This window comes from Sphaerodactylus townsendi, linkage group LG14, assembly GCF_021028975.2.
Source record: "Sphaerodactylus townsendi isolate TG3544 linkage group LG14, MPM_Stown_v2.3, whole genome shotgun sequence".
In the NCBI taxonomy this organism is placed as follows: Eukaryota; Metazoa; Chordata; class Lepidosauria; order Squamata; family Sphaerodactylidae; genus Sphaerodactylus; species Sphaerodactylus townsendi.
This window is the reverse complement of record NC_059438.1, coordinates 25,141,373-25,162,302: the sequence shown is the minus strand read 5'-3', so window position 1 is coordinate 25,162,302 and position 20,930 is coordinate 25,141,373. Positions and strand designations below refer to the sequence as shown.

Sequence of the window (20,930 nt, the reverse complement as noted above, 5' to 3'; positions counted from 1 at the left end):
TTCCTGACACTGGACCCCTCCCTCCCCCAAGACCATCTTTCCGTTTTCTAATTCTCCCTGGACTATCTTCTTGGGCAGTGGTGTTCAGGGCCGTGGGCTCTCCCCCAAGACTTGCCAGGCTGGGCATTTAACCCTACTGTCCTTCGGCTGCCATTTAGCCTTTCTAATAGCTTCAAAGACAGTGAGTCAGTTTGTCATGACACGGGTCTCACAAGCAAGGAAAAGGCAGTCCTATTCCACCCAGCTTCCCCCCCCCCCCGCCCGCCATCAAACGTGACATTAATTGGGGTACTCGGTTTGTGATTCTCATGCCAGCCCAACACACGAGAAGGCAAAAGTGACATTCTGCACAAACTTGAAAGAGACACATTTCTGCACTAAAACTTATCGATTTTAAAAGTTTAAAATTAAACTCGAGGAATAGTATAACTTAGCTGATAAAGTTAAGGCACTAGATATCACCTTGAAAACTGCCACAGTTTCCTTCCCTCAAACCCAGAAACGTAACAGCTCTCATAACCTGGTAGGGTACAAGGTTTCAGTCTTAAAGAACAGCTTTTCAAGGAATTTTGCGCTACATAAAAGACAGCCCCCCACCCCACAAATATGCTTCCAATTTAAAACAAAAGCCCTTTACTGTCATGCTCATGTTTGACCCTCCTTCCTTGTGAAGGCTGACATTTGCTCCATGGGCTTTGCAACTACTGTAGCATATGGAAGACCCCCCCACCCCCCCGGAAGAGAACCCCACGGCTGCTGGGCTTCAAGGCTCTACTGTAAAGATCCAAGCTGCTTCGTAAGCCGAGCCAGAGTTCCAACACAGCAGCTCTTCCCAAGCAGGGATGGCTCCTCTCACAGCTGCCCGTGTCAGCGAAGAGCTGCGGCTCACATGAACCGCACTAGCAGGCCATCCCCTGCATGCTATTTGGGATGTTTGGCAGAGGAAAACCAGGAACAAAGTCACATACTGAGAAGCAATGGCCACCTTTGCAGAATTTAGCTGACCTCCTCCACAATTTGCGAGGCCCAAGTACACAACAGAGCTTGCGTCACAGGGAATTTCAGGACTTGCAAAAGCAACCCCCAACTCCGCCCGGTGTCGTTTCATTCCACGCATTTCATTCCAAAGGCAGGACGCACGGCTCTTCCTTCACCATTTTATTCTCCCAACTACCCTGTGGTGTAGGCCACTCTAAGGGAAGGAGTACAGCCCGAGGCCACCAAACAAGCTGCATGGCTCAGAAAAGGTCGGCACCCTGGCCAACATAAACGACACCCTCTGCCTCATCAGCCATAATTATTGTAACTGCACAAACTCTTGAGACAGGCCAGGCTCTGGGTCTAAAGGCAAAGTTTCTTCCCAGAGCCTCGACTGAGGCACAAAGCATGACAAGGGGGGGGGGGCTCCCCTCCTGCCCCGGTCTCTGCTTGCAGCCGGAATGTCCTGAATGCGGAAGAGGGGCTGGGCTCTGCCACGGAGTCCTGGGCCCTTATTCCCGACAGCTCAGCCCCACCTACGCTCAGCAGTTGCTCTCCGGATGCTGGCAAGGGACCCCTGAGCCAGAGGACCCCTCTGTGTGGGAGGCACATAGACGCCCTCCTGCTTTGGACTGTTTATTACATGACCAGGGAGATTACAGGGGGAGGGGGGGAGGAGCGAGGGGCTCAGGGTCAGTCCCATTCCTCCCCACCCCCCTCAGGATTGTCTTCATGGGGGGGCTCCTGGAACTGGATGTTGGCCAGCATGTCGCGCATGGCTGCCATCAGCCGGTTCACGCCCTGGTTCAGGTCTTGCCTTGCGCCCGGCTCCTCCGCTCCAGCAGCTCCAACTTCTCCCTGAAAGGCAACACACCGTGAGACCCCCGATCGCAGCAGGAGGGCAGGGCAAGGCTGGGGGGCTGGCAGTTGCCTCCAGAAAGGCACGTCTCTGGCAGAGGGCAGACACAAGCACAGTGGCCGTTGCAGAAACCCCACTGGCCCCCCCAGGCCCTGGTCGGCTAGAAGTTCGGCACGGCCCTTGCGTAGGTGGCTGGATGCACCATCAATGAGCACAACCGAGACTCTGGGCTCGTAACCTACTTGGATACCATTTCCTCCTTGCCTGAGCTGCTGACCTGGACCCCCCTTCCACTTGTGTGCATTCCAATCCCTTCCAATCCCAGTCTTGAGGCACAGCCAGGCAGCTGGCAGGGTTGTGCCCACTGGCAAGTGCAGTCCGGAAGAACAAGAGCGTCCTTCTTCTTCCTGTGTTTGACAGCAGGAGTGGCCAAGGCTGCATTCTCAAGGGACTTGATAACCTTGGGGAGCCCCGACTCTGAGAGTCGCTGCAGAAACTACCGTGTTTCCCCGAAAATAAGACAGTGTCTTATATTAATTTTTGCTCGCAAAGATGAGCTATGTCTTATTTTCAGGGGATGTCTTATTTTTCTTTGTTCTGTTCGTCTGTCATGCTTCCAAACAAAAACTTTGCTACGTCTTACTTTTGGGGGATGCCTTATATTTCGCACTTCAGCAAAACCTCTACTATGTCTTATTTTCCGGGGATGTCTTATATTCGGGGAAACAGGGTAGTGCAGGCCCTCAGAGGCCCCTTCCCTCCAGAGCCCCCGACAGCAGCACAGGGCTAGGTGTGTCAAGGCTGCTTCTCCTCCCAGCTGAGACAGGGCAAAATATTTTCACTGGATCCAAACTGAAATGTGCCCTGCAGACTGGCAGGCGCCCAGCTCTGTTCCACAGAAACCTTCCCCTTTTCTCAGCACAGGACCTGGCAGCCTCCCCACACCCTGTCCTGGCTGCTGCACTGTGCCCGCCAGGGGCAACAACAGTTGCAAATCTCCCCCCACATACACACAGTGGGTGGAGTGGGCTTTGTGGCCAGGCCAGCGGCTCCCGCGCTCAACGTACTTGTAAGTGGAAGTTCGGCAGCAATGAGCGAAAGAAGAGCGACAAAGTGCTTTCGTTGGATGGTCGCGCGGCCCTGCAAAAGGGGAGGCAGAAGTTGCAAGTTGGCTCTCCCAGGAAAAGGGGGCAGGAGACACCCTTCCTCAGAGGGGTCCAAGCTCTGCCAAAGCGCTCGCTCTGGAGGAGGGACAATGTCTAGAGGGCTACTCAAGTCCAAGAGAGGAGGCCTGGACATGTCTAGCCTCAGGGAGCCAGGTCAGCATCCGAACCGTCCTGCCCTCCTCTGCCTCCCCGCTCCACACAAGATGGAGGCATAGAGCAGGTCAGAAGCAGAGCAAGAAGGAATACCTTTCTGGCCGTGTGTAGGACACAATGGAGTCCAGAGGCGGCAGTGGATCAAACCCCATGATAGGCTGAGAAGTCACTTCCTGAAGTGAGGGAAGCAAAGAATGTCCAGGTCAGACCGGTGGCAGAAAACCACAACTTTGTGCCCAGCTGCCAGCCCTCTCCAGCCTTGTTTCCCCAGGACCACTGCAGCTCCTTTGCCCACGTCCCAAAGGAGCCCCCTTTCCTTGATTCTGCTGCTCTGTGCCACTTTGGCCCTGGGCATCCTGGGTCATGCCAAAAGGACACCAGAGGCTGGCAGGCTGCCAAGGCCCCAAGCATTCTTGCAGGCTGGCCTTTCTTCTGAGCCAGCAGAAGCTGGACCAGGACTAGGGTCCCCTGCCACTCCAGACAGTGACGTGGGGGAGAGGGTGGAGCTCAACGCATGGCCAAGGCCCCTGGCAAGAGGATCAGGGAAGGCCCCTGCTCAAGGTGGGGTTGCCCAGACTGGGCCACAGGGCAAGCCAGCCTTGGACCTGGAGAAGCGAGGCTGGGGAGGTCTGGGAGTCAGGATGAGGAAATGCGCCAACAACACCCCCCCACACACCAATTCACCCACTCAGAGCCCTCACCAGAGGCAGCGCTGCAGTGGCTTCCCTGATCTCCGAGAGGATCACGTGGCGGTAGATGCTCCTGGGAGCACTCTGGTACCGCACCTTCCGCCTGTGGATCCAATGTTAAAGAGGCATCGATCAATGGATCCAGCAACAGAAGGGTGGAACAAACAAGACCCTTTTCCCTTGGGGCCTGTGGCCTGGCTCCCTTTCCCAAGAGCCCTCCCTCAGACCTTGCCTGGGCCTCCAGGGGTGTTCACAGACTACTGGATCCAGCGGCACTCGTGTTCTGGCTAACTTGAGACAGACCCAGATTAAAAATCTCTTTCAGGCCCCACCCCAGCAAATCAAGTGGCAAGCAGATCCCCAGCCACATAGCACAATCCACCACTGAAGACAAGGGGGCAGGATGCTAACGGGGCAAATGGCCGAGAAGCCCTTGGAGTGAGGGCGGGGAAGCAGGTCTGCCCTCAAGGACTCAGTCGGACTCACTTCTGCTCGGCCTCTTCCAAGGCTGGGTTGTTGGCATCCACCATTCGCAGCACTTCATGGACGTTCGTTTCCAGCCAGGCCATGACAGCCGGGTCCTTCCACAGGGAGTGAGTCCGCCCCAAGTACAGAGCAACCAGCTGGCTCAGAGCAGGAGGTGAGCTGCAGGAGTGGGCAGACGGTCAGCGCAAAAGAGGGGTCTGGAGGGAGCAAAGTCCCAGGGAAAAATTCCGCCGCTGGGCAGCCAAGACACAGCAGAGCTTGGCTGTGGGTGGCCCCCATGGAGGGCAACCAGCCCCTTCCTGCAGAGCTCTCTCAGGCACAGCTGGCCCCTCACCTCCCCCCCAACACAAAAGCCAACTGCCAGGAAGAACCAGAGACTTCCTGCAGGGGTGCAAAAGATTCTAGACATTTTATCACAAAGGTGTCTAGGAGCTAGACGGACAAGATTCTGCTATAGTGGAGGCACAGAGGCCATCGCTCAGGGGAGAAAAGGAGCGCAGTGACACCTTGCCCGCAGGTTCTTTTTGATGGCCTGCAGGGCTGGAGGGTTTATGGTTAGCTCATGGGTGTCAACTCTTGGACCCAACACCTTTCCAGGGGTCTGCAGAAAAACCCTGCGTCCCCAGCTCTCTTTCCACTACCCCTCAAGCTCCTGCCTTCCAACTTTCTTCCGGGGACTCCACAGACTCAGCTGCTGAGCTACTGGGCTCCTTCCTCTCTCGCTCGGAAGTGCAAAGCGGCCCCCAGCCATATTGTACCTTAACTGGGCATCTGGCCCAAAGAACGAGTGGGAGGCCACCATCGCGTCCGGCTGCACGCTGCAGTGGTCCAGCAAAGGCATCAGAACTACAAGAGGGACAAGGAGGTTTTTTAAAAAAAGCCGTAGTTCAGAAAGCGAGTCACAGCCGTGTTGCACCACCCAGGACGGCTGGGGGAAGCCCCCGCCTTCCTAGCTCTTTGGGTTGAAGAAGAAGAAGAAGAAGAAGAAGAAGAAGAAGAAGAAGAAAAAGTATCCCCCCTTTCTCTCCTGCAGGAGACTCAAAGGGGCTTACAATCTCCTTGCCCTTCCCCCCTCACAACAAACACCCTGTGAGGTAGGTGGGGCTGAGAGAGCTCCCAGAACCTGTGACTAACCCAAGGTCACCCAGCTGGTGGCGTGTGTGGGAGTGCACAGGCTAATCTGAATTCCCCAGATAAGCCTCCACAGCTCAGGTGGCAGAGCAGAGAATCAAACCCAGAGGGTTGCTTGAGAAGGTGTTGGCTGTTGTGGGTCTTCGAGGGGAGGCTCTAACATTCTCTGCGGTTGGGAATCGGTCCCTCTGATGTGACGGGGTCCCCTGAAGCTCCCCACAGGGGTGAAAGGGGCCCCCTGCAAAGAAAAGGGAGACTGCTGCCAAGCCAAAGGAACATCTGACATACAGACAAGCCTGGCTGGGCCCCTGACACCCTAGGGGCCGAGGGCTGCAGCGGCCTGGCTTGCTTTTCTCCAGTGCCTAAGTCCGTGATGGCGAACCTTTGGCACTCCAGATGTTATGGTCTACAATTCCCATCAGCCCCTGCCAGCATGGCCATGCTGGCAGGGGCTGATGGGAATTGTAGTCCAAAACATCTGGAGTGCCAAAGGTTCGCCACCACGGGCCTAAGTCATCCCTTCCCTACCACTTCATCTGGGGCCAAAGAGCACCCTTGACAGCCAGCCATCCAGTACAGCTCGTACTGGGGCTGTGAGAGTGGGACGCAGCCCCCACAAAACAGGCAGAACCCCCAAGACCTCCCCTGAACCAGATTCTGAACAAAGTGAGTTGGCCTGGAACAGAATACAGGCAGTGGCAGGTCCTGGCCCAAGTAATGGGAAAAAAGGCAAGGAAAACACAACACACACCCCACCCCACAGCAGCTCCCAAGTGTTTATTTTAAGCTGACAAATGTTGAAAGGACGCTCCCTGTCATGGGTATACACAAACTAGACTCCCCCCCCCCTCTCCAATGAAACAGATATTCTTGCCTAACAAAGCTAACAGTTGTTCAGCAAACAGTGACCCTTGTGCGGGTGGGATAGAGAAAAGTTCTCCGCCCACCCCCCAGGGGCAAGAGCAGCAGCAGCAGGAGCAGCAGGGTGGCAAAGAGCAGGGTGCCCACATCTGCAATAGCTGGGCAAAGTCAGGCAGGGCTCTGGAGGGCAGGTGAGGCCAGAAACACAGAGAGTGGGTCATGAGAAATGGGGCTGAAAGCAGACACCCTCTTCTGCGGATTCATGCCACTGTCTTTCTGAGCAACTGTGAAGCAGGAAGAAACAAGGGTTTGGGGGGTTGTGGGACTTCCGGGCTGTATTGGCCGTGTTCCAGTAGCATTTTCTCCTGACGTTCCGCTTGCATCTGTGGCTGGCATCTTCAGAGGATCTGGTGGCAGATGATAGCCACAGATGCAGGTGAAACATCAGGAGAAAATCCTACGCTGTGGTGGCGAACCTTGGGCACTCCAGATGTTATGGACTACAAGTGCCAAAGGTTTGCCACAACTGGAACAGGGCCATACAGCCCAGAAATCCCACAACACCCCAGTGATTCCGGCCATGAAAGCCTTCGGCAATATAAACCAGGTTTTATTCAGCACAAGAGAACTGGGGGGGGGAGGGAGTAACCACCCCACTGACCCTCCCTTGTCAAGAGGTGTGAATCTATGCAACACCCTCTTCCACCTCTTCTTTACATAGCAAGGGCTGCTCTCACCAACTTGCCCAGTACAAATACCTGGAGTCTCTAGTCTGCATTCCTGCTGCCTGGACTTCTGCAGCACCTGAACCCCCTCCCCCGCAAGCAGAGGGCAGCTCCATCAATAGGGGAAAACCCCAAGGGAGGAGGCTTGGTGACTCCACTTCCATTGCTAACCACCGCTAGGGACGAGGAAGTTCAACCTCTCTTTGATGGCCCAGGACCAACCCCTTTGACGGTTTCCGCCCTGGTTTTGTGAGTCACCCTGCACCCAAGTGCACATCAAGCTCTCTGCTGAATGGGGCCCCAAACGACACCCCTGCTGGGCACACAGAGGTCTCCGGCTTCCCTTCCAGGGCCCAGCCTGGCATCTCTGCGTAATCTCCCCCCGGCTTCCAACTCACCACTCGGAAACATGATCAGCGCCTGCCGAACGAGATCGGAGGCTTTCTCGTGAGCGTGGCTGGACTCTGCTTCTGAGACATCTTCCTGCTGGCTGAGAAAGAAATATGCCAGAGGGACTGAGAAGGCAAAGTTGGGCAGCTGAGAGAGGTTCCGGTGACTCTGAGGAGGAAAAGCCATCATCAGCCGGCCTGGTTCCAAAAAAGCCAGTCCTCAAGCACCCAACCCTGAAGACCGGCAGCTGGAGCACCAATCAGGAGCAGGCCTCGGGGAGGAGGCCTTCCTGTGGCCAGCAGGGGGAACTGCCATCGTTTTCCCTGTCCCTGTCCCTCCCCAGCTGCAGCTGTCTCCTTGCAAGACCCCCAGCAAAACTGCATCTTTGTCTGAACAAAAGGTGCACCAGCCTGAACCTCTGATGTCAAAGGGCGTCAAGGGCGGAAGGGGTGCAGGTGAAAACTATTCACTGGGGAGGGGGGGAGAGTTCCCTTCCCCACTCTAGAAGTCTTCAAGTAAGAGACACAGTGAAGGAGAAGGCGATGGGATGGAGGGGATTAAGCAGCAATTATCAGGCTCCAGCAGTGCCAGAAGCAGCCCCTCACCCTCCGCGTATCAACAGGCAGAGTTGGGGGACCCTGGAGCTCTTGGGGGTGATGCTGTCAGCCCCAGAAGAGCAGGAGGGCGGATGCAGCTCTCAGCCCCTGGGGTGTCGGGGGCTCAGCCACCCTTGTCTGCGTGCCAGGTGTCCCTCTGGCTTTGCAGCCACCTCCCTTTTCTTTGTGGGTGGCCCCTTGTGCCACTGCGGGGAGCTGCATCAGAGGGACCCGAACATCAGAGGGACCAATTCCCAACTGCAGAGAAAAGCAGTGAGAAGAACTTAGGCCAGTGATGGCGAACCTTTTTGAGACCAAGTGCCCAAATGGCAACCCAAACCCCACTTATTTATCGCAGAGTGCCAACCCGGCAATTTAACCTGAATGCTGAGGTTTTAGTTTAGAAAAAAACGGTTGGCTCCCTCTTCCTCCGCCCCACCCGCTCAAGCAGGGACCAGTCTGCTCTAGCCTCCAGCAAGTCTCATGAGCACTGCTCTGTGCCTCTCTAGCATCTCTGCCTCCTCTGTGCCCCCCTCCCTCCCCCGTTGGGCAGCAGCCACCGGAGCACAGGCACCAGGCCCGCCAGCCAAATCCTCCCTGCTCACCGCGGTGTGTGCACGTCGTGCTCAGTGGCCCAGGCCAGCCTAGATGTGTGTGTGTGTGTGTGGGGGGGTGATTTTCCGCCCCCCACATGACAACTCTGTGTGCGCGTGCCCACAGAGAGGGCTCCAAGTGCCACCTCTGGCACCCGTGCCATAGGTTTGCCACCACTGACTTAGGCCCTCCCCGCAAAGACCACAACAGCTGGCACAATCTCGAGCAACTCTCTGCAACCCAGTGGGAAGACCTCTGATGCAGTCCTTCCCACCCCCTTCGCAAGAGCCCACGTAGTCACCCCTCCAGCCCCACTGGCCAAAGGCACACAGCACCAGCTGCAAGCGGCTGCTCTCCCATGAAGCCCCGCCTGCAAGTCCAGCAGACCCAAACTGGCCCCCAGGCAGCTCACCTCCCACTCTTGAAAGATGCGTGTCAGGAAGGCATACTCCTTTGCTCGCAGCGACAGTAAATCAATCACCAGCAGCATGCACAAAGGGTCATTCTCCGGGTCCAGGCTGTGGAGGGAGAGAAAAAGAAGGCTGCTATAAAGCCTCGAGGCCTGGCCACGCCTCTGCCTCTTGTGTCCAACCGGTGCTTCTCTGGCTGGCGGCAGCAATCCTGGCCAAGGTGTACTGCAGGACAGTGGAACGGCCCTTCCTGGCTGGGTCTCGTGAGTGGAGCGATGCAGAGTGGGCACTCTTTGGCCAGGTGGCAGGAGGGGGGGGGGATTGCTGGTCAACCTTTCCCCTGCTCTCACGCCCTTCTGACCCACAGCAATTACCTGAGGATGAGCTTGCAGAACTCCAGAGCGGTACGTGTGCACCCTCTCTTCTCCAGGAAAATCATGTGCTTGAAGAGGGTCAGGTAGAAAGCTCTGCGGGAGACAGCAGAAGGAAAGGCCGGTTGCTGACTCTTATGCACAACACAGACTCTCTCAGGGGGAAAGCGTGCTGCTGATCCAAAACAGGGAAACCTCTAATCCAGGTGCCAGTTAAGATGAGGGGGGGTGAGGTGGTGGGGGAGTCTCATCCAGACCAGGCCCACAGTCAGTCTGGATTGACAGAGAAAGAGCACTCAGTTAAGGCCCAGTAATGCTTCCTGAACCACAACTGGCTGAGCAATTAAGAACACAGAATATATTGGGGCAGGGCGGGGGAGGGGAGGCCCACTTCCAGCCCAGTGGCCCATCTCCCACCCATCACAGTGCAGGAGCGCAGCTGGTACACAATTGTGACCTCCTACCTGTTCTCTGGCCTCCGGTAGTCGAGCCGGCAGGTCCCGCTGGTGAGGCTGAACAAGGGGTGAGAGGCGCACTCCAGGGTGTAGAGGGCTCTCTCTGGGAAAGAGGCAGAAGAACGGGGCAGAGGACCACGGCAGCCATTTAAATTTTGGTAGTCATTTGACTGACAGGACTAAGAGATCATGTTCTGCCCCAAGGAATGTGAGGTACTATAGAAGTTTAAAATCAAGAGATACACATTCCCAAACAAACCATAAGTTATAGGGCAGTGGTGGCGAACCTTTGGCACTCCAGATGTTATGGACTATAATTGGCCATGCTGGCAGGGGCTGAAGGGAATTGTAGTCCATAACATCTGGAGTGCCAAAGGTTCGCTACCATGGATATAGGGAAACACATTGCAAAACACTGGAAGGAAATGCTTCTGTCCTGGCAATGCTTCAGTCTATTATGTGGACAGAAAGAGTCTCATATGTCACAACAGGTGGAACTACCAGCATGGTTGTATATTAAATTAAATCTTATAACTTTGAAAACACTGAATTTTCTAATAATGTATTATCACTGAACACATTATAGCATATTATTATTGCCAAAATTACTTACATTTAAACAAAAATATACATTAAAATGGTATACACCAGTGGCATATATATATATACACACATTTTTATGCTGCCTATCCACATGATCAAGGCTCCCAATTAAGTGAATGTAAAAACAGACAAACTTTTAAGCAGGAACATTTAAAAATCTCAGGTGCTCAGGAAGCAACTGTGACTCTAGTATGGTGCTGGTTTAGACAGCTGTAATTGGCTGTACCGGATCCCATCAGGATAAAGGCCTCCAAAACTCCGCCCTGAATGGTGCCAGGGCACCCAAAGGACCGCGGCCACCTGTATTATCCAGGCCACGAGTTAAGATCTGCCTCAGAAGTCCTGCTCTCTGTGCTTGCACCTCCAGAGATGAGGTGAACGGCAATCAGACACAGGGCATTTTCTGTGGTGGCCCCTAGCTTACGGAATGCCCTTCCCCTTGAGGCTAGCGTGGTGCCCGTGTTGCTCTCTTAGGTGTCAGGCCAAATCATTTATATTCACTCAGGTTTTTTTTAATATACCACTTTAGTCCAGAAATGTATTTTAAGCTGTCAATGGTCTGTTCTTTTGGTCTATGTTTTTATGCATGGCTGGGTTTTTAATGCTGGATTTTAATCAGTATCTTTTAATGTTTTTTTTAAATTGTAAGTCACCTCGGGCAGGTTCCTGGACAAGCAACATTTTTTTTCTGAATAAAATGACTAGGCACAGTGTAGGGGACTGGTTGATCCCAGACATGAACCTGCGCCCCGCCCTTGCCCCATGAGCTCAGTCACCTACAATACTCCTTAGAAGGCACCCCTGCATCTGTTACTAGTGCCCACCTCTGGGAGCAGAGGCCTCATCTAGGGATGGCCCCGGAAGGCACCCAGCAACCCTGCGAGGCAGCCTTTCGTGGCTGCCCTGCGCTTCTTACCCACAAGGTCTCTGGCCATCTCCTGGTCTTCTTGCATCCGACACACGTCGCTGAGCTGCAGCAGTGAGTCCACATGGTAGGGGTTCATCTGGAGCAGAAGCTGCCGGCAGACAGAGAGAGAGAGAGAATGGCTGGAGGTTGGTGAGGGATTCTCCAGGCAGCTCTTGAGAGAGGAACACAGAACCCTTCCTGCCTCCCAACGGTGGAGGACCCCCACTTATGAACCCAGGGGCAGGACTGGGAGCTTGCTGCGTCCCTCCAGCCCACCAGGCAAAGCCTGAGGTGCCGCCTGGGTCCTCCACCAGTGTGGCCTGCAGGCATCTGTCCTGAAGGGGAACTTGCCCAAGGTGGAGAGAGGCATTTAAGGCAGACAAGGAACTGGGGGCAGCTGAAAGCTCGTGCCATGTCCTGTTCCCAGCCCCGATGCCAGTGGTGATGGCTCTCAGAACTGTCTTTGATTGGCTAGCTCATCCTTGCCAGCTGCTGTCCGCAATCCTCTCAGCCATGGCGGATGAGGTGGGCGATGTAAGAGCTATTTTGGGAAGCCGACGGAGGCCTCTGCCCTGGACAAAATCCTCTCTGTGTGCAAGAGCCAGCATGGAAGTTTCAAAGATAAGGCACGTTCACCTTATCAGGAAGGGCATCGGGCTGGGCTCCGGGCCAGTCAGTGTCTCCATCATTACGCTAATATTAGGCCATGGAACCATCTTGCTCTTTGTCTCCTTTGTACCTCCAACAGTCCAAGCTGTTGCCGTGCTTAACTCGCTCTGGCGTGCCTAATTAAAGCCTGAAAGGAGCGTCTGTTCTAAGTACCAAGAGAAATTAGGCATCTTTTCCCAAAGCAATGAAAAATTCAAAAATAGCACAACTGCCTGTCCAATTCTTGCTCCTGAAGCATCACTCTCCCCCCTCCCCCTCAAGTTGGGAAAATTGCCTGCCAGCAGATTCTTGTCCAATTAGGCAGGGTCCTCCCAACCAGCAAGCCCCCAGGCAGGACTCAAGCGCTATGTGTGTGTGTGTGGATATGAATGCAGCTTCTGCAGACCTCATCACAACTCTGCTCCAAAGAGCAACAAGGCCAGATGCTTTCCACCCCTGTTGAACAAGGACAGGCAGGTCAGACTCTCAACTGTGTTCCATCCCAAATTTGTTTTTTGGGGGAAGAAGAGGAAGGATGCGCAGCCAACTTACAGAACTTCTGACCTCAGAATGTTGTGATGGCGGCAAACTAAAGGGCCTCTGAAAAAGAAGACTATTTCCACAGGGCGTGGGGTGATGAACGAGCTTGAGAGAGGCAGAAGGGCACAGAGTCCCTGCTCCAAACACAACAGTCATGTCGTCCATCAGGATCAACCAATTAGCCACAAAAGCAGAGTGAGCTTCTGCTTCCTCCTGAATTTGTTATCAAACTGGACGTTAAGTATGGAGGGGGGTAAAGAAATAAAAACAATGCTTTGCTAGGGCAATCCCCACCTCCCACCCCAATGTGCTGAGCCTCAAAGCCTTGCAAAACTTTCTGTGGGACTCAGCAGGGCCAAAAGCACACTTGTTATTTTGCGGCTCTTTGGTTGGTGCCACTACAGAGATGCTCCGCAACTGCTGCTTTGGAAATAAATCCTTGTCTGTTGCTGCTACTTCTGCACTACACTTGATCTTAGCCAAAAGGCCAAGAAGAGATTGCAAACACAAATAATTTATATTTTAATGTAAAACTAAGTTATTGTTTTAATTTAAATGTTTTAACTGCATGCATCTCTGTATTGTTATAGCCAATGGCTCAAACAATAAATACTTGACTGACTGACTGCTACTTCTACAATCTGCACCAGGGCTGAGAAAAGCTCTCGTGGGCCAGGCTAAAACCTCAGTGAGACTAAAACCTCAGTGCATCTTCCATCTGCGATCCTGCATTTCAGATCTTGGGAGAATCGTCTCTGTGGCCATCTTTTTGTACCACAGAGGTTTGCCACTGGAAGGTCCCAGACGCTGCACCACCAACTCGCCCAGTTGAACACCTACCACAAGGTTGTTGGGATCCATGGACTCCACCACATCCAAGAACTTGAACTGCACTTGCCGGTACTCTCTGTGGTGCTCAAAGGCAAAGTGCTGCACCCCTCGCTTTGACTCAAGCAGCTGCATAGAGAGACCTAGAAGAGAAGAAGAGTTTGGATTTATATCCCCCTTTTCTCTCCTGCAGGACTCAAAGGGGCTGACAATCTCCTTGCCCTTCCCCCCTCACAACAAACACCCTGTGAGGTGGGTGGGGCTGAGAGAGCTCAGAAGAACTGTGACTAGCCCAAGGTCACCCAGCTGGCGTGCGTGGGAGTGTACAGGCTAATCTGAATTCCCCAGATAAGCCTCCACAGCTCAGGCGGCAGAGCTGGGAATCAAACCTGGTTCCTCCAGATTAGATACACGAGCTCTTAACCTCCTACACCACTGCTGCTCCTAGAGGGGAAGGGGCTGTTAAGGTCACTGGCACAGAAGAACACCTCCTGCCTGCCCAGCAGACACAATTCTTGACGACAAAACACACAGTTTAACCTGAGGTCGGAATTCACAGCTTAAAGACAAAACAGAGTCCCAGATAGTAGGGCCATGTGGCTTCTGCTGTTCAGGTCAGTCCCAACCTGTGCCTCCAAGAGAAGGCTTGGATTCCCACCCACCCACCCGCATCCGCTGACTCCTCTATTTCTAGCCTCACCAAGAGATTCCAATTCTTCAGAAGCCCAAACCTTGGAAGGTACAACTGGACTACGGGAAGATAATTGCACTTCCTTTGCACTGCTTCCTCCTAGCACACATTCTGAGTTCTTGATGCAGTACATATATAACTCTAACTAGGTGAACTTGTCCAAAAATACTGGGCTCACTGTGCTTACAAATCACCTTTATTCTGACCCACAGGGTCTGTCTTTCTTTCAGCTGTCAGCTAAGCCAGGATTTCCCCAAGCAAAGAAGTGAACGTAGCCAGGGAAATTGAAACCAATGGTGGGAAACAGTCATCCCTTTCCCACTAAAGCTGTGCGAAGTTTCTGGGCAAGAGCTCTTGCCCCCGTCACATAAGAAGATGAGTTCCAGTAGCTTACCCAGAATCGCATTGCTGCCATGCATCCACTGCACACAGGCTGCCCTGCTGACGAACAAGACCAGCTGCGCTTTGGCCCGAGTTCAACACAAGAGGTGCTCACCTGTTTTGCTGTGGCGTGGCCAAGTGCTCTTGGGCACAGTGAGCCATGCGCTGCGGAGATGTGACCGCTGCCTCTGTCTCGGTCTGTGGAAGAAACAAAAGTCAGCATCACCAATGGTTGGAGACTGAACTGCAAGATTCTCTGGGCTGAGATGCCTCCCCCACAAAAAAATCCAGATTCATCTGCAGAGAGGGCCCCATTCAGCCCTTCCACCCCCACCCACGGAGAGTCCGAAGTTGTTGCAACACCTGAGTGAACAGTAAGACAAGCACCAACAAGGACAGCAGGTTCACAGGCTCCTCCCTCTAGAAACAAAGGCCCCTTCCGCACACGTAAAATAATGCGTTTTCAAACCACTTTCACAACTGTTTGCAAGTGGATTTTGCCATTCCGCACAGCTTCAAAGAGCACTGAAAGCAGTTTGAAAGTGCATTATTCTGCATGTGCGGAATGAGCCAAAGTATGAGGAAAGGCGGAACCTCTGCTGTCCTCCTCACAAACTGTCTCTGTGAAGCCCCCTTTGGAACTGCTCCCAGGAAGAGATGGGGGGGACGAAAGAGCTGAGCTGGAGGTGACCTGCAGGAGGCAGCCTGTTACTGACCCCCCAGTGCCTCTGCCATTGCTTCCAGGAGCCCAAGCCCACCCAGCTCCCAGGTGTACCTTGCTGATCTCCTCGCTTTTTTGAGGTGGGGTGGTTCCCTGTTTTTTGGCACCCCACCCTCCTTAGCAAATTCTGGGCCCAGCTCTGGTTCAAAGTCACCCCAATCTCCTCATTTCACCTGAATCCAAATAACCCAGGAAAACTCCAGTGCTTCTGAGTTGGGCTCAGAAGGTCCATTGGATTAGAACAATGACCCACAAACCAGCTCTACCTCTAGGGAGGCACCGACGTGACTCTTCTCTCGTGGACCTTGATGTGGGCAGCTTCTAAGCTCCCTGTCAGTGGCCCCTCGGTCCTTAACTCCGCTTGAGGCTTTCACAGAGCCTCAGCCCAAACTTTAACAGTTCGGCAAACAAGCATATGAAACGTGCATTTTTAGAACACGACTGCAGCAACTTTCTCCCGGGACCTCAAAATCCATCTCATGCTTTGACTGCCTGCTCTCACCTCTGATCGCCTAGAACTGCTCGGGCCCCAAAATATCTCTTCAGCTCAGTTTCTGGATTCAGGTTCCTGGGGAAAAAAATCAACATGCAAGTCCACCTGTTTGCCAAGCTCCACGATGCTGCTTTCTCAAGTCCCTGCTCAGGAGACCTGGCCCGATCCTCTGCCTTCCCCTTCCTCCCTCGGAGGAGGCTGCCCACTGCAAATATCATAGCTCCCCCAACTCCCCCACCCCAGGAAAGGCAGAAGTCTGCAGTCCCAGCAGGGCAGGCCATGGGTCACGCAGCCTCCTTTCAGTGCAGGCCATCCCAGAACATGCCAGTGCTGCCCTCTTCAGGAAAAAAAGTGCACTAAGTCCTACCCACCCTGTTAAGCCTCGGGCTCCACCTACTCCGGTTACTCCAGGGAACCAGGCGGGGGAAGGCTCGTCCTCCAACATCAGGAGCAACATCTGGCAGTCTCTGACTCTTACCTGCGCTCCACATAAAGCAGCGGCCGACTGTCCATGATGACCCTGCTTTGGCTTTGGCCCCACAGCTCCGAGGAGCTCTCCGGCCCCACCAGGACGCTCTCCACATCTTCTGCGTCATTGTCTTTGTCCCGAGGGGACTGCAGGGAGACATCAGAAAGGCAGCAAAGGAAACCTGACTCCGATTCCCAGGCTCCTCCCGCCTGCCGTTGCACGAGGCCTGATTGCTGGACCCTCCCTGGCTGCTTCAACTGCACATGCCAGGTATGGCGCTGTAGATCCCTGGGAGATCCCTTTGTACAGCCAATCTTGCACCAGGATACAGTATGACGTAGTGGTTAAGAGTGGTGGGCTCTAATTTGGAGAACCAGGTTTGATTTCTCACTCTTCCACATCAACAGCAGACTCCTATCTGGTGAACTGGATTTATTTCCACGTTCCTACACATGAAGCTGCTTGGTGACTTTGGGCCCGCCAGTTCTCTCAGAATTATTTCAGCCCCACCTACCTCATAAGGTGCCCATTGTGGGGAAGGGAAGGGAAAGGAGTTTGTAAGCCCCTTTGAGACTCTTTACAGGAGAGAAGAACAGGGTATAAATCCAAACTCCTCTTCTTCATGCAAATACCTCCAATTTCTAAGGTGACCTTGGGATCTGTCTTGGCTTTTGCTCTCTGCATTAATCCTCCCCAAATCTTATCAGGCACTTTAGAATCCAAATTTAAGCACTTAATACTAAACTTCAAACCAAGCCAAACTTACAGGAGTTTCGCCTGCTGCATTCTTCTTATTCTTCCTTTTCTTCTTCTTCTTCCGTGTTTTGTTAGTTGATGCAGCCTTTTTTTTTTGATGAGAGAAAACAAGTGACACTGATAAGACCCAGCCTGAGGAGTCCAGCTAAAAGCCCAAATACAAAGAAGGGATCTAGTCCAGGGGAAGGCAGAAGCAACCCTTCAGTGCACTGAGTAAGGAAAGATAATTTGGTTCAGTGCAAACAAATGCTGGCCACAACTGGGCACCAGGCAGCACTCCTCTTATCTTTGGAGTTCCAGAAAATTCCTGCTATTCCACACTTGACATGCGGAATCACTGGAACACCTGTGATCCAACTCTGGGTACAACCACACAGCGCATCTGATCTCCTTGGACTTTGTCCTGGGGATTGTTCCTTTGCTCAGGTGGTGGGATCTCTAAGATTTCCTGCCTTCTCCAGGATTTCACTGATCAAGTGTACCACCCTAGCCAACTGTAGGGTACTTGCCATCTTGTCCAGGTGGTCCATCTCTTCTCCATCGTTCCCCCTGTCATTTGCCGGACATTCAAGATCAGCTTCTTCTCTGTTCCTTGTGTGGCTCTGCTCTTGCAGTCTAGAATCATCTCGCTCCTCACTGGGGGCTGGCTCAGCTTCAGGATCATCGTTAGTTATCTGCACAGAATTTAAGAAGTGCACACTTCAATTAGCCCAAGCAAGCAAACAGAACCTGCATCCTTCTCATTATTAGAAACAACAGGCAGAGACTGCACATGCCCTTTCCCAATTTTTTTAAAAACAAAGCCAATACATGGATTTAGTTCCCTTATAAAGGGAAGAGTTCACAGCTCAGAGCATCTGTTTTGAACAAAGAAGGTCCAAAGATCAATCCCCATCACCTCTTAATAAAGGAAACTCAGGAAACAGTTCTGGGGAGGGTCCCCTCTAGGACCTTGGGGAGCCACTGCCAGAGTAAACAAAAATGGCATAGATAGGTTGAAAGTCTGACTCTGTACAAGAAATGCTTTATGATCACATGACCAAAACAACAAAAAATCTCCTCCCCTTCTTTCTTGTAACGCTTAAATAGGTACCAGAGAAGCTTAGGCTCATTCCGCACATGCAGAATAATGCACTTTCAAACTGCTTTCAGTGCTCTTTGAAGCTGTGCGGAATGGCAAAAACCAACTTGCAAACAGTTGTGAAAGTGGTTTGAAAACGCATTATTTTGCGTGTGCGGAAGGGGCCTTAGAATCATAGAGTTGGAAGAGACCTCAAGGGCCATCAAGTCCAACCCCCTGCAAATGCAGGAACACAAAATCAAGTTCTTTGCTTAGAAGCAAAGAACTTGACACACCATATTAAACTTTCCAACAGCAGCATCAGTAAAACTCAAATGTCTAGTAGCTCATCGTGGAAAATGATCAGCCTCAACCCAATAAAACAATGCCAGGTCCCAGTAGCAAGTAGTCTGCGGGAAGCAGGTTCAGAACTGATAAAGGGAAAGATTCTTTACCCAGTCAGTTTCTGGAGCCACAGGACGTCACCATGGCTCAAATGGCTTAGCCACTATTTGGAAGGGCCTCACCAAGTGCCCACTTTCTTGTATGTATCAGGCTAAAATATGGTCACCACGTTTGGGTTGGAAAACCCCTGTATATTTGGGGGTGGAGCCTGGAAAGGACCCTCAGAAGGAATCATGCAACAGAGCTGACCCTCCAAAGCAGCTGTGTTCTCTGGGGAACTGATCAGTAGCCATTCTGGAAGGCCTGCGGGGTCTATACCCTGTTCGGGATAAAGAGAACGGGAGAGTCGTTAATTCATCCACCATCTCCTGGACCGTCTTTGTTCTAGAATACTCTGATTGGGGTCAGAGCTAGGAAGACACCAGTAAGACCCAAGTGGAGCATTTCAAGAACATAAGAACATAAGAACTAGCCTGCTGGATCAGACCAGAGTCCATCTTGTCCAGTACTCTGCTACTGGCAGTGGCCCACCAGGTGCCTTTGGGAGCTCACGTGCAGGAGGTGAAAGCAATGGCCTTCTGCTGCTGCTGCTCCCGAGCACCTGGTCTGCTAAGGCATTTGCAATCTCAGATCAAGGAGGATCAAGATTGGTAGCCATAAATCGACTTTTCCTCCATAAATCTGTCCAAACCCTTTTTAAAGCTATCCAGGTTAGTGGCCATCGCCACCTCCTGTGGCAGCATATTCCAAACACCAGTCACACGTTGCGTGAAGAAGTGTTTCCTTTTATTAGTCCTAATTCTAATTTTAGAACAAAGACGGTCCAGAAGATGGTGGATGAATCAACGAATCTCCCGTCCTCTTTATCCTGAACACAGGACCCATGGAGGCTGGCGAGGCCAAGCAAAAACCTTTCTAGACACAGGCTTTAAATGGAGCAGCGTCGTCATCTGTTTGGTGGGGTTGGTGGTCTGCTTCTAGCCAGGGAACATCAGGCGTGCTGGGCTGCTTCGTGTCCGTTTTGTTCCTTGCTTTGCCCCTAATGATCCTACGTTCCTGCTTCCATCCTTTTATTGCACTTTAACTTCTAAGGAAGCAGCACACGAACCACCCGCATAAATGGACACGAGGGCGGGTCCGGCCGAGCCCTCCGGGGCCTCTCACCAGCTCGAAGAGGTTGGTGACGCGCCCAGCCGCCTCTCGCCGGGGCTTCCTCCGCCTGCCGCTGGCTCCATCCTGCCCGGGCCCCGCCGGGCCCCGCTCCGGCTCTTCCTCCTCCTCCTCCTCCTCCTCCTCCTCCTCCTCGGCCTCCGGCAGCGCCTGCCCGCGCAGCTCCCCTCGCAGCCGCCTCAAGGCCCGCCGTGACATCCTCAGGCTGCAGCAGACCGGGCCAGAAAGACCGACGGACCGGAAGCCGAAAAGAGGACGCGAAAGGAACCAGGCGCCCTTCTAGGAGCCAGACGGGTCCCCTTTACGCCCACTGAGCTGTGCGCATGCCCAGTTCGCCTCCGCTTCTTGCAGGCGGTCGGTCGGCGCAGTTCCGCCAGGGGGCGCTTCGGGCTTCCCGGGAGTTGCGCGGCTGAGTCCGGGGGGCGGGGGCGGGGGCGGGGGGCGGGGGCGCTGCCGGTGCAAAGGTGGGGGGGAGGCAGGGGGACGGGACGGGACGGCGACTGTGTTGCGGCAGCCTTCGAAGGGACCTGCCTTCCGCCTCGTGCCGCAGCGCACCTGGCAGTTGCCGCCGCCAGCCACGCGGTTTGCACGCCGAGCGCAGAAGGGCGACCACGGGCGGCGCTCCTTCTGCCCTTCCGCAGCGGGCCGTGCAAGGCAGTGACGGGCCAGGGAAGAAAACCGAGGGGGTGCAGAACCGCCGCCCCGGCTCCCTCCCAGCGGACACCCCCGAGCCCGAGGGCGGGGAGGGCAGCTTCTTCCCCTGGCAGGCTGCAGCCCTTGGGCGCAACGGAAGGTGGGCTGCCGGGCAGTCCCTGCTCCTCCCTCCGCAGCCGCGGGGCTTGGCAGGCCAGCCCTAGAGCCCGGCAGATTACACGGGGGCGGGGGGGGGGGCAGAGAGGAGAGAGAGAGAGACACCCCCTTCCTTCTCAAAGCTCCTCTGGTCCATGCACGGTGAGTCACAGTCTAGCAACACATGACCCTTCTGCCATTCATTCACCCCTGGCTAATTTTCTTTAAGGAAATGGTTATTTCTCACAAGGAAACTGAAACACCAACCTGCTGTGTTAGACCCCCCCCCCCCCAATTGCCACATCAGAATGCAATGTTGGCTTGCCCCCTTTGGTTTAGAGGCACGTGTGGCAGGCGCTTGGGGAACTCACTGTACATTTACGCAGAAAACGGAGGAGGGGAGAGACGCCCCAAGGCACCCCCGCCAAGGTCCAGAGGGCCAGGCACTGCATTCAGCGGCTGCAGCCAGAGTTACAAAGAAATCTTGTGGCACCACAAAGATAAAGGAACTCATCTGTAGCAGAACTGTCAGGTGCCCAAGGTTGCTTGTCCAGATACAGGAAGGGTTCCATTTGGTTGCCAGGATTTATTTGTGCCCAGAGTAT

General features: G+C 53.7%; 1 protein-coding gene across 1 annotated transcript; it reads right to left on the bottom strand.

Moving 5' to 3' along the window:
* Positions 1-1,143: 1,143 nt before the first annotated feature.
* TCF25 (transcription factor 25) lies at positions 1,144-19,842 on the bottom strand. Its single transcript, XM_048515946.1, has 18 exons — positions 19,531-19,842; positions 17,411-17,575; positions 16,912-16,986; positions 16,155-16,291; positions 15,686-15,751; positions 14,578-14,660; positions 13,403-13,533; positions 11,384-11,483; positions 9,874-9,967; positions 9,413-9,505; positions 9,041-9,146; positions 7,447-7,606; positions 5,090-5,177; positions 4,332-4,490; positions 3,858-3,948; positions 3,250-3,329; positions 2,905-2,977; positions 1,144-1,836 (listed from the first exon to the last, which is right to left on the bottom strand). Exons 1-18 carry the CDS (start codon positions 19,732-19,734, stop codon positions 1,672-1,674), a joined length of 2,070 nt encoding a protein of 689 aa, XP_048371903.1. The 5' UTR covers positions 19,735-19,842; the 3' UTR covers positions 1,144-1,671.
* Between the last annotated feature and the right edge of the window lie 1,088 nt (positions 19,843-20,930).

Bases quoted from the DNA above. Each gene is read 5' to 3' on its own strand.
- TCF25 (XM_048515946.1), bottom strand. From the start codon at position 19,734: ATGTCACGGCGGGCCTTGAGGCGGCTGCGAGGGGAGCTGCGCGGGCAG. The intron at 9,147-9,412 runs GTAATTGCTGTG...CTCCCTCCACAG, and splicing joins TTCTGCAAGCTCATCCTCAG to CCTGGACCCGGAGAATGACC. The intron at 2,978-3,249 runs GTATTCCTTCTT...CCCCTTTTGCAG, and splicing joins TCCTACACACGGCCAGAAAG to GGCCGCGCGACCATCCAACG.